The sequence below is a fragment of the Cinclus cinclus genome, chromosome 5 (genome assembly GCF_963662255.1).
Source record: "Cinclus cinclus chromosome 5, bCinCin1.1, whole genome shotgun sequence".
In the NCBI taxonomy this organism is placed as follows: domain Eukaryota; kingdom Metazoa; phylum Chordata; class Aves; order Passeriformes; family Cinclidae; genus Cinclus; species Cinclus cinclus.
In genome coordinates, this window is record NC_085050.1 from 69,993,709 (window position 1) to 70,009,354 (window position 15,646).

At 42.3% G+C, this 15,646-nt stretch overlaps 1 protein-coding gene across 1 annotated transcript; it reads left to right on the forward strand.

The window, feature by feature from the left end:
• Positions 1–2,091: 2,091 nt before the first annotated feature.
• On the forward strand, positions 2,092–13,986 carry QRFPR (pyroglutamylated RFamide peptide receptor). The gene is made up of 6 exons (XM_062494000.1): positions 2,092–2,431; positions 10,330–10,488; positions 11,082–11,143; positions 11,910–12,145; positions 12,525–12,622; positions 13,583–13,986. Exons 1-6 carry the CDS (start codon positions 2,092–2,094, stop codon positions 13,984–13,986), a joined length of 1,299 nt encoding a protein of 432 aa, XP_062349984.1.
• The last annotated feature ends 1,660 nt before the right edge of the window (positions 13,987–15,646 follow it).

The window sequence follows — 15,646 nt, forward strand, 5'->3', positions numbered from 1 at the left end:
ACAGAGGATGTGAAGGTGGCTTCAGGCTGTACCTGGCATAGTTAATGGATAGTTCAAGGGAGGGTGCTGGGAAAATTGATCTCAGAAGAAGTCCATGCGATACGGAGCATAAGCTCAGCAGGATCATTATGGGAAAAAACAGACCAAGCTTTTCTAGCCAACAAGGAAGGCCTAAGGGAATGTGAAAGGGGCTGTCAGCACGTAAGTCAGTCTAATAAGGATTTGCCTTCCAGAACAAGGCTTAGAAAGCCTGTCACAGAGGGAGCCTGATGACGTTGGTCTCAAGTGGAAAACGCACGGCGATGCTGCACCAAAGAAAAGTGACATCTCCTCTCACCAGGGGATAATAAAGACAGTCTTTGCCATGGACCTACACCTTAGGAGAGAGGATTGTCAGCCCTTGGAGGACTGAAGCAGAACAGGTGAGTGCAGGCATTGGAATTTCTTTCCATTGATTTCCCTCCTTTTTTTTTTTTTTTTAATTTTTTAATTTTTATTGTTTTTTTCCCCCCAAAGATGACACAAAATGTCCTTGGTCTTGTTGAGCGTATTTATTTTGCTGAAAATGAATTGGTGGTCAACTCTCCCTTCTCCAGTTTTCCTTGGCAAGCCAGAAACTCTCTAACAAGACAGCTTTTGCTGGAATTTTTCCATTCTTTCCTAGAGTTCCCTTGTATAGGTAAACTTATATACTCAGGGCATGGAGCATCCTTTCTATACAAAATCTAATTTTGCAGCGCTTTCTGTGGTGATGTGGTTTCCCTATGAAACATCTATCTCTGTGGGGGTGGAAAGTGTTGCCAGGACAGGCTTCCATATTGTTATTGCCTTCTCTGGATACTTTGTGACAATTTCTTACCTCACTGATTAAAGTGACTTGTTTTCAATGTGATATTGTACAAAGGCAATATTACCTGTGCTAGTAAGAAAGCCATACTGGGCAATTTAAATCAGGCTGGAAGAGAAATCAATGCATTTTTTTCAACTGGGTCCCTTTGTTAGACCTTAAGTGTCATTATAATTAATGTTTAAACTGCAGAGGCTTTTTTTAAAAATTGTTTTATTTTATTTTTTTTTTAGCCAGTTAGCTGAGTGCACCTTAGCAGCCTCCATGACCTTACTTGAGTAGCCTTGCCAGCCAGGTTGTGTGGGATGGAATTTGGTCACAGCTCCTCTGGCAAGAGTGGTTGTACTGCTGGGAAAGGCGTCTTCAGGGGCCTCAGTGTAGTTTAGAAAATTACTTTGCTGTTTGGACTTTGGGGAGAGCCTGTAGTCGTGTCGGCACGAAGGGGCAGATTAAATCCCTGTGCTGTCTCGTTTGGGCTGGGCATGAACCAGCAGCAGCCAGACCTGCTGTGGGTGGCATGAGCCTCCCTTCATGCGGGGGGGCCGTGTTCCCCACAGCATCATCTCTTTCCTTTCCCTCTCAGCCTGATCCGACTGTGAGGAGAGAGGTTGCTTTGGGAGTTTCAGTACCCACCTTGGGCATTTCGAGCCTGGGCTGGGGGAGACATCGGTGAGCGAGTCCCAGCCCTGCGAGGGGAGCAGCTATGAGGGGTCCCAGCACAGTGGGAGGTTGGGGGGCCCAGCACAGCGAGGGGCAGCTGTGTGAGGGGAAACTGTGAGGAGGTCCTGGGGCTGTGAGGGGAGGGGGGGCAGCCATGAGGGGGCTCCCGGCGCTGTGAGGGGGTGCCCGCGCGCTCCCTCCGCACGGAAGCCGCCTCGCGCCCGTCCTGCTCCGCAGCGCTGGGGCCGGGGCGGGCGCGCGCCCGGCGCTGATTGGCTGCCGCCGCCCCCGGCCGCCCGCCCGCCGTGGCCGCGGACGGCGCCGCCGCTCCAAGTTTGTGTCCGGGAGGAGCCGCCGCCGCCCGCGGGCTGCTCCCGGCCCTGTGCTCACCATTCTCCACCGCCACCCGCGGGCTGCTCCCGGCCCTGTGCTCACCATTCTCCACCGCCACCCGCGGGCTGCTCCCGGTCCTTTGCGCTCAGTTCTCCGCCGCCGCACCGCGGGGTCCGGTCCCGGCCATGGCGGGGCGCGGGCGGCGGCGCTGAGGTGGTTGAGCGCGGGGTGTCGGTCCCCGAGCGGGCGCCATGCGGTCCCTGAACATCACCCCGGAGCAGTTCGCGCAGCTCCTCCGGGACAACAACGTGACACGGGAGCAGTTCATTGCTCTCTACGGTCTGCAGCCGCTGGTGTACATCCCGGAGCTGCCGGGGCGCACCAAGGTGGCCTTCGTCCTCATCTGCGTTCTCATCTTCGCCCTGGCGCTCTTCGGCAACTGCCTGGTGCTCTACGTGGTGACCCGCAGCAAAGCCATGAGGACCGTCACCAACATCTTCATCTGTTCCCTGGCGCTCAGCGACCTCTTCATCGCCTTCTTCTGCGTGCCCTTCACCATGCTGCAGAACATCTCCTCCAACTGGCTCGGCGGTGGGTGCCGGGGCCGGGCCGGGCGGTCCCGGGCCGGGCTGCAGGGAGCGGGCGGCGGGCAGGACCGTGAGGGGCAGCGCCGCCGTTCCGCCGCCTCCGAGGGACCCTCGGTGCCCTCCGTGTGACGGGACCCTTCCCCTTCCCGTCCCCCGTGAGGGATGCTTTCTGCATCCCTCCCTCGGGTTAGGTTAAAATAACCCAGCGCGCTTTCCTGCTTGTATTCCTTAAAAAGTTGCGGTGTGCGTGTTGGGAAGCGGTTCGTTGTGTGGAGCTGGCTAGGAAGCCTTGCCGTACTACTTTCTCTTTTTTTCCTCTCTTCTACTCGCTAAGTAACGAAATCTGTCTGCAAGTGAGATATCAGTCATTTTTTTACAGCTGAAGTTTCTCTGACAGCTGTTAGCTCGTAGACAGACCTGTTTAACATTCTGTGGGAAAAAAGGAAGTCCTTGGAGGAACAGGTGGCTGAGAGAACATGTAGACTTTATGCTGAAATAATGCATCCTTTTAATTTTTCTGTAACTCATTTTTTCTTGGGGCTTATATTGTATTCCTGTTGATGTGAAGAACCTTTTGGCAAAGCTTCCCTGATGCCTAGAAAAAAGGTGTGGCTTTTTGTTTTTGTTTTTTTTTTTACCTTTTCTACGCATCTCAGTTCCAAAGTACTAAAGAGCAAGCAGAGAAACGTGCAGTAGAACTGTATATGGTATTTAGCTTCCTTTTCTTTTGTTCTTAAAACGGTGTTTGACAACTGTAAGTGGAAAAATAAAAGGAACGATTTTGCAGCAAGTTGCAGACAATGTCTTGTCACAGCCACAAACTGAAATATTTTTCAGAATGATCCGGAAAGATGTTGATCAAGTGACACATTTATGTTTCAATTTTCCAGGCTTACTGTGTTTGTTTTTTGGAGACAGTGAAGCTTATTGTGAGAACATAGAGATGTAATTCCAGAAGTTCCCACAGAGTAGAATGCTGGGTGGGAATGGACAGGTTGGAGGAGCCTTGGAGCACATGTGAGAAATGGGCTTTATTACAGAAACTTCAGTGGGAAGTGGTAAATCCAAAGCTCCTGGGACTACTGATACTAAGGACAACTGTGCTATTTTCTTATGAGCTGTTTTGGGGAAGATGACCTTTGTGTTTCTTATTTCTCCTGAGGAAGGCTCTGATCTGCCCAAGCATCTGATCAGAACCAACTGAAGCCTCTGTGTGGGGTGTGAATTTCCAGAGATAGGGCATGTGCATGTGGAACAGCGTGGGGAAAATGTCTTTATTTACACTCTGTTAATGAGGGTGCCTGACAAAAATCTAGAATGTAAAAGGTCTAACACAGTTACCACAAGTCTCTTCAGATATTCAGTATTTGGGTAGCTAAAGTACACTGTTCTCTGGGGGTTACTGTATTTTTTGTGTGCCCTCTTTGCTATGCTAGAGCATTTTTAGTACAAGTGAATCTGTAGTCTTTTGATCTGGTGAAATCATGAACTTCAACTGGCACAGTGTTGGGAATATATAATATGAAATATCATTGATGGGTGTTTAACCCTTTACTCTGGGAGATGGGGGGTGTGAAGTAAAGCTGAGGAAAACAAATATGTGGGCTGATGATATCCCAAGGGGATCTGATTCCTGATGCTTACACTGAAACATGAATGGTGATTGCATTTGTACTGCAAATCAGAGCCTGCCAGTCCTGGAGGAGTCTTTTCCTTGCTAGCTTAACTGGTTTAATATGCCTTTTGCCTTTCATTTTGGAATCTGAAAAAATTTTACTCCCATCCACTGTAATGCACCGAGTGATGCAGGACCCAACTCTGTTATAAAAAAGGTGATTTGACTTCTGATATATCCTTGGTGGACAAAGTGGTGCATCCTGAGACACCCCATGCTAGAAATTTATTGGGGATTCTGAGCCTCTAATCACTTCATATCTTGATTTACTTGCATCACTAAAACAAGCATCTGTACTAGGTAGTGTGAGCTGAGATGTGTGTGTTTTGTACTTATCCTTAGTTTAGAACTGGTTCTTTATTTTCATACTTGTATACATGTTTGTGTTTCTTTCACTTCAGAAACCCACAGAAGGATGGGAGAGGGGAGGAGAGAACTGCAAACAAAAGAACAGCCACAGTTTGAGAGTAGCTGAAGCAGTGACTTTCTCCATAGTGTTTTCACTTAGTTAACTTCACCTGCAGTTAAAAATCTCAGTGTGCCTCACTTTGCCTGATGATCAAGCAGCATTAACACGGGCAGCACCATATTGACTAAAAATAGATGTGAATTGGTCCTGCTTTTGATTCACTGGTCTATTCAAGAATCTGTGTAGCTGTGAGTGTAATAGTGGCAATATGATTTAACTTCCAAATTTAAACTTTGCAGCTGAAATGGCTGTCATCTCTAGGGGAGCTTTGAATGAAAATCCAGCCTGCCCTTCTCTCTGTAATGCAGAAGAAAATGAAGACTGTGGCTTTGTCAAAAATCATCCCTGGGATCGTATTTATTGATAAGAAGGATGAAATGGGAGCTCACGTGGGAGTGAATGGATGCATACAGCAATGTAGTGTCTTGGTGCAAGCTGAAGCAGCTGAGGACTTGCTGTCATGTAGTTATAGGTGGGAGGCAGCAGTAGTGGTCCTGTCATACTGATGACAGCACTATTCAAGATAAATTTGGGCTTTTGTCTCTGGGTCAAATATTACAGCAGCTGCTTTGTTTCCTGACATTGCTTAGCTAGCCGAGTGCTGTCTTTACAGGGCTGCCTGGGGTGGTGGGAGGCTAATTTCATGTTGTGTGATATAACAGTGTAACTGTATAAGTCTAACTGGCGAAATATAAGGGAACAACTTGAGCTTACCATACAGCCAGCACCGTGGTACATTCTTGTGAATGTTGCATCTTATCAGTTGGAATGTGTATTCTCAAGACAGGTGTCTGAGGGTGATTTTGACTGTCGCTTTGAGAGGCACTCCTGAATATTGAGGTGTCCTCGTGTATCAGGTCTGGCCTCCAGCTGCCACTCAGGAGAGGGGTGGGTCTTCTGTGTGTTGCTGTCAGGTCTGGTGCCTCTTGATGTGACAGTTTACTCTTCTCCAAAGGCTTGGTGAAAAACTGACACCTTCTCCCAGCTGAGTCTTTGAGGTGCTTTCTGTTACTCACCAAATGTCTTGTGTCAAGCAGTGTGCTGCCTTAGAACTCCACTGTGTGAGAACACATGAGCATTCCTTGCTGAGGGATGAGAACTAAATCTTGCATCCATATCAAGAGCTGATGTAAAACAGTGCATTGCCCAGGTATGCAGCACCCATAGGGATATCATCTGTGTGATGGTGACTCTTGTGTACTGCCCCAAGTTACAAAATGTGAGAGAAATCAACTTGTTTGCTTCAAGTCAGGTGGAGGGAGCTCATTACAAGCTGTGATAGAAACTCTAGTGTGAGGGGTTGATCAACAGCATTTTACCAGAGGAAAGGAGCAATTTAATTTTTATCAGAGAATAGTTTCAGGCTTTTACTTTTGTTACCCTGATAAAAGGGAAAGTGATATTTGAAATTACTAAATCACAGTTCCAGGCACAATGTCTGATAATGAAAGCATAAAACGTTGTTTAAGGGAATGCCATTTATATTTGCAGTCTCAAATGTGTTATTACTGGGAAAACCATTCACTGCTTGAATAATCTGCAGTTTTTAGCAGGCAGTGCATAGGGAATACTTACAGCCTCTTGAAAAAGAGAAGCAGTTAGTTATTTTTGTTCCCAGTGTTCTGCTGCAAATAATTTTCTTTCCCGGTTGAAAGTGGTCAGTATTAGATGCTGTAGTGCTGTCTTGACCCACAATCTGTTGGAAGTGTTCTCTGGAAGCCTAACACTGTGGAAATTGAAACATTTTGATACCTACTTAAGATACTAACTAAAGTGTTATCATTATTTAAATTATTCAGGAGAGTCAACACTTTTCTGTACTGCCACCAGTGCAGAAATTAACACAGTTCCAGTGATTTTGAGGTGATCCCAGCACTGTAGCCTTCAACCCAGCAGTGGAAAAACTTATGGAGGGAGATTTCAATAATCTTGACTGAGCCTCACTGAAGTGGACTTTTGTTCTTTTTGTTTGTCATATAATCTTCAAACCATGTTCCAAACAGCCACATTTTTACCAGCTGGATTATAACAAAGATTTAAGGTAGTATAATCCTTAAAAATCTTGTTACTCTGCATTAAGTTTGGACACAACTGTGAAAATTCGCTTGAAATGGTTTTAATGTATGTATTTGACACAAATGTTTTTTTGCCTGTCTCAGTCTTATTTTAATTTCACTGTATTTATTATATTTAGTAGTATAATTAATTTTTTTCCCTCAAAACTCAGTTTGTCTTTCTTCTAGTAAAATTTTGCCCTTTTTTCTCATTTTTTCCATAAGGGACTTTGAACTAACAGACACTTGGGGTTGTATCAATTTCTTCTTGCTGCAGGTAAAGTCTGTCCTGCACAAATGGATTAAATATAAAGTGAAATGTGCATGCAGTATTCTGAAATAATTATCTTATTTACAGTAAATTTCATTTTCCATGTGTAAAGGCCTGTTAATGTTTGTAGTTTGAAAACATAAGTGAGGTAATTTATTGTATTGAAAAGTCTGGAGAAATTATCTAGTAATTATTTAAGCAGTTGGGAATGGCTGCTATATATTTATTTTAAATAAAACAATGGGTTTGAAAACTAACAAGAGGCATGATATGAAAAACATTGACTATTCTGCCAAGTACAAGGACTCCTGGCATCTCAGGATTAAATCCCATTCTAACAGAGTAAGGATGGTGGAGCTGGATCTCAGGTGTGCTGATGTCAGAATTCCTTTGAGGTTGATAGCTCTTCAATTGGCCCTGACATTCTAAATAATTTATTTCTTTCCTTTTTTCCCCCAAGCAAGTCTGTTTTAAACGTTTCTGTGAAGGGGAGTTGACTTCCTTGCCCAGCAGTCTCTAAATCTTGATGAAGGTTTGAATTTCAAGGCACTTTTGAGGGTCTTGTGATTTCAGAAAATGGGAAGCATTTGTGTGGTGAGTGACAATTCAGGGCAAGCACGAGAGCCCTGAAGGGGTATTATGATATTATATTGTTAATAGCAGTTATACCCAGAGACCCTGTGCATGGTGGCACCAGAAGCTTCCAGCAAGCTGAAATTTTGTTCTAGTTTTACTATTGGTACATAGATGCTTTTTGAATAGCTTTTACCTACTATTAATTTGAAAATATTGTCATGTTTGTTGCTTATTTAAAAAAAAAAAAAATCTTGTGGCTGTTTTGCTGTGGCCTCCAAGTCCCCTAAGTGTGTTCTGTGTGCCTCAGAGCAGTTGTTTGTATTCCAGCCAACTGTGTCTAGTGGCAAATACCCTTTCTCTACCCATTTCTGTAAATGCTAATGTCACTCCTTGTCTAGCTCAGTAGGCTCAACCTGCTGGCATTATGTAGACTTCTGCTTTTAGCTGCTTTTATATAGCTTGAGTGATTACTTTTTGTGTGTTTGTCTTCAAAAAGATGAAATAGGGGGGTTTTTTTGCAGCCTTTTTTTCTCCTGGGAGTTCAGCTGAAGGCGTGGTGAGTGGTGGTCTGTGCTCTTTGACAGTGTGGTTAATGGGAAGAAAATGAGAAGGTATCTGTAAAAAGACAATGGACATCTGGGAATTTGGGAATTCTCTCACACATTTGGGATATACAATTTGGGGTATTGTCTCTATGCTTTGGGTGGTTGGGCAGCAGCTGGAAATTGCACCATACTGCTGGTGAAATTCTCTGTCTCATTTTGTTACTTCAGTAATAGTGTTACTTCTTTGCTTCCAAAGGATACCCTGGGATGCTGGGACTTCAGTGGAGGAGTAGTGTATTACAGGGAAATCCCTGGAAGGCAGGTCTAGTTCATGTGGACTTAATTTAAGTCTGGCCTTTTTCAAACTGTAAAGAAATAGCCTATGGTGAAAGTTTGGATTTTTTTTTTTTTCAGTTTTCTTTTGTGTTTGCTTGTTTTTAGTTTTCCCCCAGTTTCAGCGCTCAGACTTGAACTCATTTCCTTAGTGGAACAGGAACTGAAACATTTCATTAAGAAGTTTTGCTTTTCTCTTTGTTATTTGTAGCAGGAGTCCCTTCTAACTTAGTGAAGCAAAAACATAAAACCATCTCTCTGGTTGCATTCACCATTTGCAATGTTCAGAGTGCAGGTAGGATTTGAGCTTGCTTTTGTTTTTTTCCCACAACAGAAGTTAAAGCCCACTGGGTGAAGGATGTGCATTTGACAGTGTGGGTCTGGTGCCATATGTGCAGCATATTGTGTACTGGGTATAGTGAGAAACCAATGAGGTTCTGAGTTAGTAAAATATTGGCTGCGCTTCATGAGGTGTTTGCTTAGGCTTTACTGAAGCCAAGGAAAAAGCAGGGGGAGTTGTATTTTATAAATTGCAGTTGATACAAGATGTGAGGATGTCTTGTTTGGCTCTTCCTGATGCCCTGGAAAAATACATACTGGGTGAAAAACAGATATGCATCCTCAGCCATGCAGTTCCTACTGGCCATGCTAAAATTTCCTTCAAGGAACTTTTAACTGGGCTGAATGATGTGGTTCTGTTCTGATTTTGACCAGGTCTGTGTGCACATCTGTCGTGTTGCTGGTGTTGAATATGTGCTTGAAAGGTGCTTGATTTCCACCCAATGCTGCATGTCTTCTCTTTCCCTTCGTGGAGCCACAGAAAAAGGGATTTTGGGGCAACTAGAATTGGTTTTGGTAGCAAATCAGTTCCTTGTTGTAAGCTGGAGTGGCTTGTAGCCTGGCCTAGCAAGCAGGAGCTTCCCTGTTCCTTGTTCCCTTCATGGAAGGTAGGATTAAGTTTTCAGAGTTTTCTGTTTTCTGTGCTGTTACTGCTTAAGGTGTCTGTAGTATTTTAAAGCTTGACTGAAAATTGGATTCTACTTCTTAGGCTGTTCTGAGTGTACAGATGATATCTGAGTAAGGTATAAACAATGGTTTAGTAAGGAAAATAACCCTGTTGCTGAAATGAATAGCTGATACTCAACAGTAAGAGTGTGAGGGAATTGTGAAAATATGGACAGAGAATTATCTCAGGGTCAGAAAATGGGGGAGAAATAGATTGGGAAGGGCATTTTTTACATAATGATTTATACCACTTTCTAAGATGGCTGGGACTTGAGAATGAGTAGTGGAGAATGACTAACGGGTTAAGAATTGAATGTGGACTTTGGAGAGCTGTGGCAGCAATAAAACTTGAAGTTGCATAAACACAATAGGATATGTGCAACTTAGAAAATGCAGGCAGGAAAATGCATTTGGTTTGGACAGAGGCACTAACATAATTTGGTAATCAGCAGAGAGGGAGACTTGGAGAACAGAAGGATGATGAAGAGGTTGAATTTTTCCTCTTATGCCTCCTCCTCTATGTATCTCACTTGACAGGATGATGCATTAAATGCCAAAGTGTACAGATAGAATGACGCCCAAACAAGCTTAAGCAATGTGTTTGCAAGAGCAGAAAAGGTAAACTTTTAAACAGCTAACACCTTCATAAACTGGAGAGTAATCTGCCAAAATGAAAAAATAATAAATGTCTCTGCAACTTGACATGTTTGAAAACAGATGATGAGAGACATGGTCAAAAGTGAAATAGGAGTGTCAGACTGGTAACAGAGCAAGTGCATATGTCCTTAGAAATCTTGGTTTTGCAGATGTGTACAATAAAGAATGGCTGTGGAGAGCTGCATCTGACAAATGGCTTAAACAGGTGATTTAGCAGTTTAGATGTTACATTAAATCTAAGAATCTTGGTCTGTTATTTTTAGTAATGGAGTGTAGTGTTAATAGCTGTTGCATGCCTTATTTTCTGGTTATTGCAGGTGCCTTTGCTTGCAAGATGGTGCCATTTGTTCAGTCCACTGCTATCGTAACTGAGATTCTTACCATGACCTGCATTGCTGTGGAAAGACACCAGGGAATTGTGCATCCACTAAAAATGAAGTGGCAGTACACCAATAAAAGAGCCTTCACAATGCTTGGTAAGATTTTAAGCATCTCCAGTAATTGTGAGAGAAGTAATCTTCATTGTGGATGGCATGGCCGTCCACAGCCAGAGCAGAAGGCACAGATTTGACCAGTGATTCAGAGGCAGAGTTAATTGACCTTTATAAAATAGCTCAAGGATAGTGCCTACAAGTACAGTATTTTCTGGCCAAAACTCTCACAAGGGACTTAGCATCTGAAGTCAAAAATGTACTTAACAAAGATAAACCTTTAGCAGCCATTTCTTCTTTTTTTGCAAGAAAGATTCAAAATGTACAAGCACTGCTTAAGCAGTGTCACAGGGAAATGGTCCTTCCATTGTTACACAACGAGATTTACTTAATGCTCCTTATGCAGATGAAGTGGCTTTTCCTGTGGAATATCAATAAACGGAGGTGGTTTGAGAGACAGAAAGCTGATGTTAAAAGAGCATATTCTTATTGATGTGGGTGTTGACTGATGTATGCCTCACAGAAAACTTTCTTCTTGGCTACAATTTTCTGCCTTTCCTGACTTTTCAAAGCTATTAAACTGTTCATAGCAAATCCTGCTTGTTGGACAAAGTATTAAAAAATGTATTTGCTTGCAGGCATAGTCTGGTTGCTGGCTCTTATTGTTGGGTCACCCATGTGGTACGTGCAACGGCTTGAGGTAGGTTAGGTCAAATGGGGATTTGCTTATTCAACTCAGTCCTTGCTGGATCTTCCTGTACCTTTAGGTGAAGTTGAATCAACTCCTGTGAAATCAGAGGGGGATAAGGGAGGTGGAGCTTTGGTTCTTTGTGCCAGCCTGGGAAAGGCTAAGGATTAGAACTTGCATGCACTGGAAGAAGGAATACCAAGAGGGACTAGTTGTGCCTACTCTCCCTAATGACATCAAAGAACAATAGTTACATTTGTGACTTCCACTGTGGCTTTCTTTTGGTTTATAGGTGCACTGGCACACAGTGGGGGAGGGCTTAGATTGCTGTTTGAGGATGACGTAGTTGTCCCCAAGATCTGGAAGAACTGTGCTTAGTTTAAATTCAATTAGCTGCTAATTGTAGTTGATCAGTTACCACACACGTTTGGAGGTTAAGTAGGAGGCTTGGCAGAATCTGCTGCTTGTGAGTCTGAATGTTAATAATTTTCATTTTTTTTTTTAACGTGGCTAACGTGAGTTTCTATGCATCCTTCTTTACTTATGAAATGTGTAGCCAAGGTCTCCTTTGAAGTGAAAATCAGAGCATCTTCCAGCCTCTCTTTGTGTGGATTGAGCACAACACTTGATGTGGAAAAGTGCTTCAAAGAATTTTGTCACTTCAAAAAATCTGTTGAATATTGGTTGTTCAGTTGAGAGCAAGGAATATCTGGATGTGCTTGAGTTTTACACTTGGGATAATCACCTTAGTGATTCTTCATCTTTACATTTGTTGCAGGTTAAATATGACTTTCTGTATGAAAAAGTGCATGTTTGTTGCTTGGAAGAATGGGCCAGTCCCATTTATCAGAAGATCTATACAACCTTTATTCTTGTTATACTCTTCCTTCTTCCACTGATGCTGATGCTTTTTTTGTACACTAAAATTGGCTATGAACTCTGGATTAAGAAACGAGTGGGAGACTCTTCAGTTCTTCAAACCATTCATGGGAGCGAAATGTCTAAAATAGCAAGGTTTGTAAGCAAAATACACTTGGAAGTTGGACTTGTAGGAAGCTTTCTTCCATTTTATTTTTCTTGAGCAAAGTTGAAAATGCCTTGCAAGACATGCTAATGTCATGCTGCAAAGTGCTCTGCTGTCCCAAAAAAAAGAAATAAAATGCTAGATTTATATGATGATGCTTTTTTGTTTGTTTGTTTTGTTTTTTTGTTTTTTTGGGTTTTTTGTTGTTTGTTTTGTTTCCAATGGAATTGTGTAGTTCCGAGCATTCCTTGAGGGTTTTATTTGCATTTGCAGCCATCAGGGCACAGTCACAGGTCTAACTTGAAGCGAGGTACGTCACTGCCAGCCAGTTCCCAGTGATTCAGTGTGGAATTCTTGGTGCAATTTCAGGAAGAAGAAGCGAGCAATTGTTATGATGGTGACAGTGGTGTTTCTCTTTGCAGTCTGTTGGGCCCCTTTCCACGTGATTCACATGATGATGGAATACAGTGAGTACCTGCCATATCTCATACAGCAAGGTCTAGGCTTTTTGGTTTGCTTTTTTGTTTTTTTTTTTATTTTATTTTTAGTAACTTTGGGTTGTGATGATGCTACAGCATTCAGCTCTAGAATACCTTCTGCTAGCAAAGGTTGATGTTCTGCTTATAAGAAAGACTTGAGGAAAAACAAGACTATTAGAGGGATGAGCATCTCCGTGTAGATTGTTTTTCTCACCATGTCTGTTATGCTGCCCTCATTTGCTGAAAAGTCAAAAGTGCTTGGCTGGAAGGTAAAAGTTATTTCTGAGCAGAAAACCTCTTGAAGTTTTTTATTATATTTAATTTAACTTAACTGTTCTGAGTTAAACTTGAAATGAAACATTTATTGCTTTTATTGAGGTAGGTATATTGGAAATATAAATACCAGATATCACAGCAATGATGCCCAATGAATCCAGCTGGAGTTTTTTAGTGCTCTTTACTGAAAGCTGGCTTGGAAATGTCCTCAGTGCTTGTTGTGTTGGCTTTTTTTGCGATTTGCCTTATTCTCTGAGTTCTTCCATTGTTCATCTCCCACCTCCTCCATGGATACTGGATAAGCCTATGTGCAGGAACAAGAGGAAATTTTCAGTAATTATAGTCTCCTTGCTAAAGGCAGGAACTGTTTCTTTGTGTCCCGTTAAATAAGATTGTACCAGATAAATCAATTGTTCAACCAGTCAGCTTTTCTAGCTCATGAATTTTCTGTTCTCTTTGATTCTGTTAGTACCTAAATACAAAGCAGGACTGTGTGGTAGATCTTGATTTTATCTTGTTGATGAAACTCAATTGCTAATGCTAAAAAATTCCAACGTGGGTTTTTGTTGATTTTAAACAAAAGCATCTAATGCCAAACTGGATATAAATAGGCTAAGTAGTAAGCATTTATGACGTTCTGTGCTTACAGCATATTTCTGTTCTCCTCTCCAGGTAATTTTGAGAAGGAGTATGATGATGTGACAGTCAAAATGATCTTTGCAATTGTCCAGATCATAGGGTTCTTCAATTCTATTTGCAACCCTATTGTGTATGCTTTCATGAATGAGAACTTCAAGAAAAATTTTCTGTCTGCCCTCTGCTTCTGCATTGTGAAAGACAACACATCCCCAGGCAGGCAGCTTGGAAATTCAGGAATTACCATGAGGAGACAAAAGCCAAGTGCATCTCAGAGAGATCCCATGGATTCAGATGAAGGCAGGAGGGAGGCGTTCAGTGATGGCAACATCGAGGTCAAGTTCTGTGATCAGCCAGCTTCCAAAAGGAATTTGAGGAGGCACCTGGTCCTGTTCAGCTCTGAGCTTACTGTGCACTCTGCAGTAGGAAATGGACAGTAGCATCACAAGGGGTTTGGGAATGGAGAATAAATTCTCTTTATGATCATTTCAATAAGCCATTTAAAAGAGTTTACTACTTTGCATGCTGAAATGAGGGGGGGAAATGATCTGTGGACTCGAATAATGTTGGGATAGTGGCTGAGAAAATGTAATATTAATTTTATAAAGACGTGGAGTAAAACTTTGAAAAATAACATTACTCTATGATTTCAAGGAGAAAAAAAATAAATTTCTTCCTGAGTTAATTTAGGGCTTGTTTGCCCTCTGCTTTAGGACAACAAAAGAGCTGCTGCTTGCTCCATTTATTCTGTGTCTGGACTGTACACAGCTGAATGCCAGAAGACAGGAACTATGGAGAGAACATGCACCTTTTTGGGAAAACTTGGAAGTCTGACATGGGGCTGACATTGTAAGATCTGTTCTCTGCAGCTCTGCGGCCAGCAGCTTCAGATTTGAGTTCAAGATGGAGACTGAGATGCAGTTCTATTTTAGAAAGAAAGAAAGGGATTATGAAAGAGTTATCCAGACATGACTCTGAGGAGATTTAAGATTCGAACATCGCATGCACGTTCAGATTTTGTTAACATGAAGCATATTAGTAATTAACAATGCATGCATGATTATTGTGCTGTTTTTACAGGTTAATTATTTGGGTACAAATTTAAATGCCATTGTATTGTCCTGCAAACTGTATTGTTCTGCTGGAAAATGGAGAAGCTGAAATAGTGCTTACAAGAGAGTGCAGATGCAGGAGGTGTGGTCTGTAGAGCAAATACTGAATTGAACTTCCAGTCGTGCTCATACACGTGACTCTCAGGTTGAAATGGTGGTATTGCCATTTTCTGGAAGTTTATAAGGATCCAGAGCGTGTTGGGACTTCACAGAAGACTTTTAATGGAATATCATGGTCTTTTGACCAGATACTTCTCTGAAGACATGCTTGTATATTTCTGTCTGTTCATCTTTGAAGGGGATCAATTGCTGCCTGAGAACTGGACCAGTGCTTTGCTATTTTAGGCTTCACAGTAAATTGTGGGGTTGATATCCATATAAATTCTAAATGTTTTTGCTCTCGGTAGGCCAAACTGCAACACTGGAAAGGTGTGTTTGTCAGTGTGGGGCTGGGGGAGAAGTGTGATCTAGACTGGCACACTGGGATCTGATCCCATAAATCAGGCCTTGAAATGGAGAATTTGCCACCCCAGCTGAAGTTAGGTTGGATCCTTTACCAGCCTGTAAAATGTCAGTGCTCTCTTTTGTCACCCCTTACCTCACCTGTGGAACCTTGGTTCTGCCGGTCAATTTAAGTTTTTTTTTACTTTGCTGCTTTACACTTTGTTATAAATGAGAACTTAGGATAAAATAACCTTGTATAATTTGGAAGTAATAGGATCCTTCTCTAGTACCTATGGATTGCAATGGGTTTGTGACACACTTTATTTACCTATATATATATATATTTTATATTCTATGTGATACACTCCTGTGCAATGACAGAAAGTTCCTGACTTGTCCTGAGGGCCAGGAATTAAGATCTTAATAGGTTATATTTTTCCTCAGCAGATGTAAAGTTTAACTGCCTGATGGTGAGAACTATGTGTGTGCACAGAATCTGTGACTGAAAACTAATTTATTGTAAGCTATTTATTTATTTGCACTG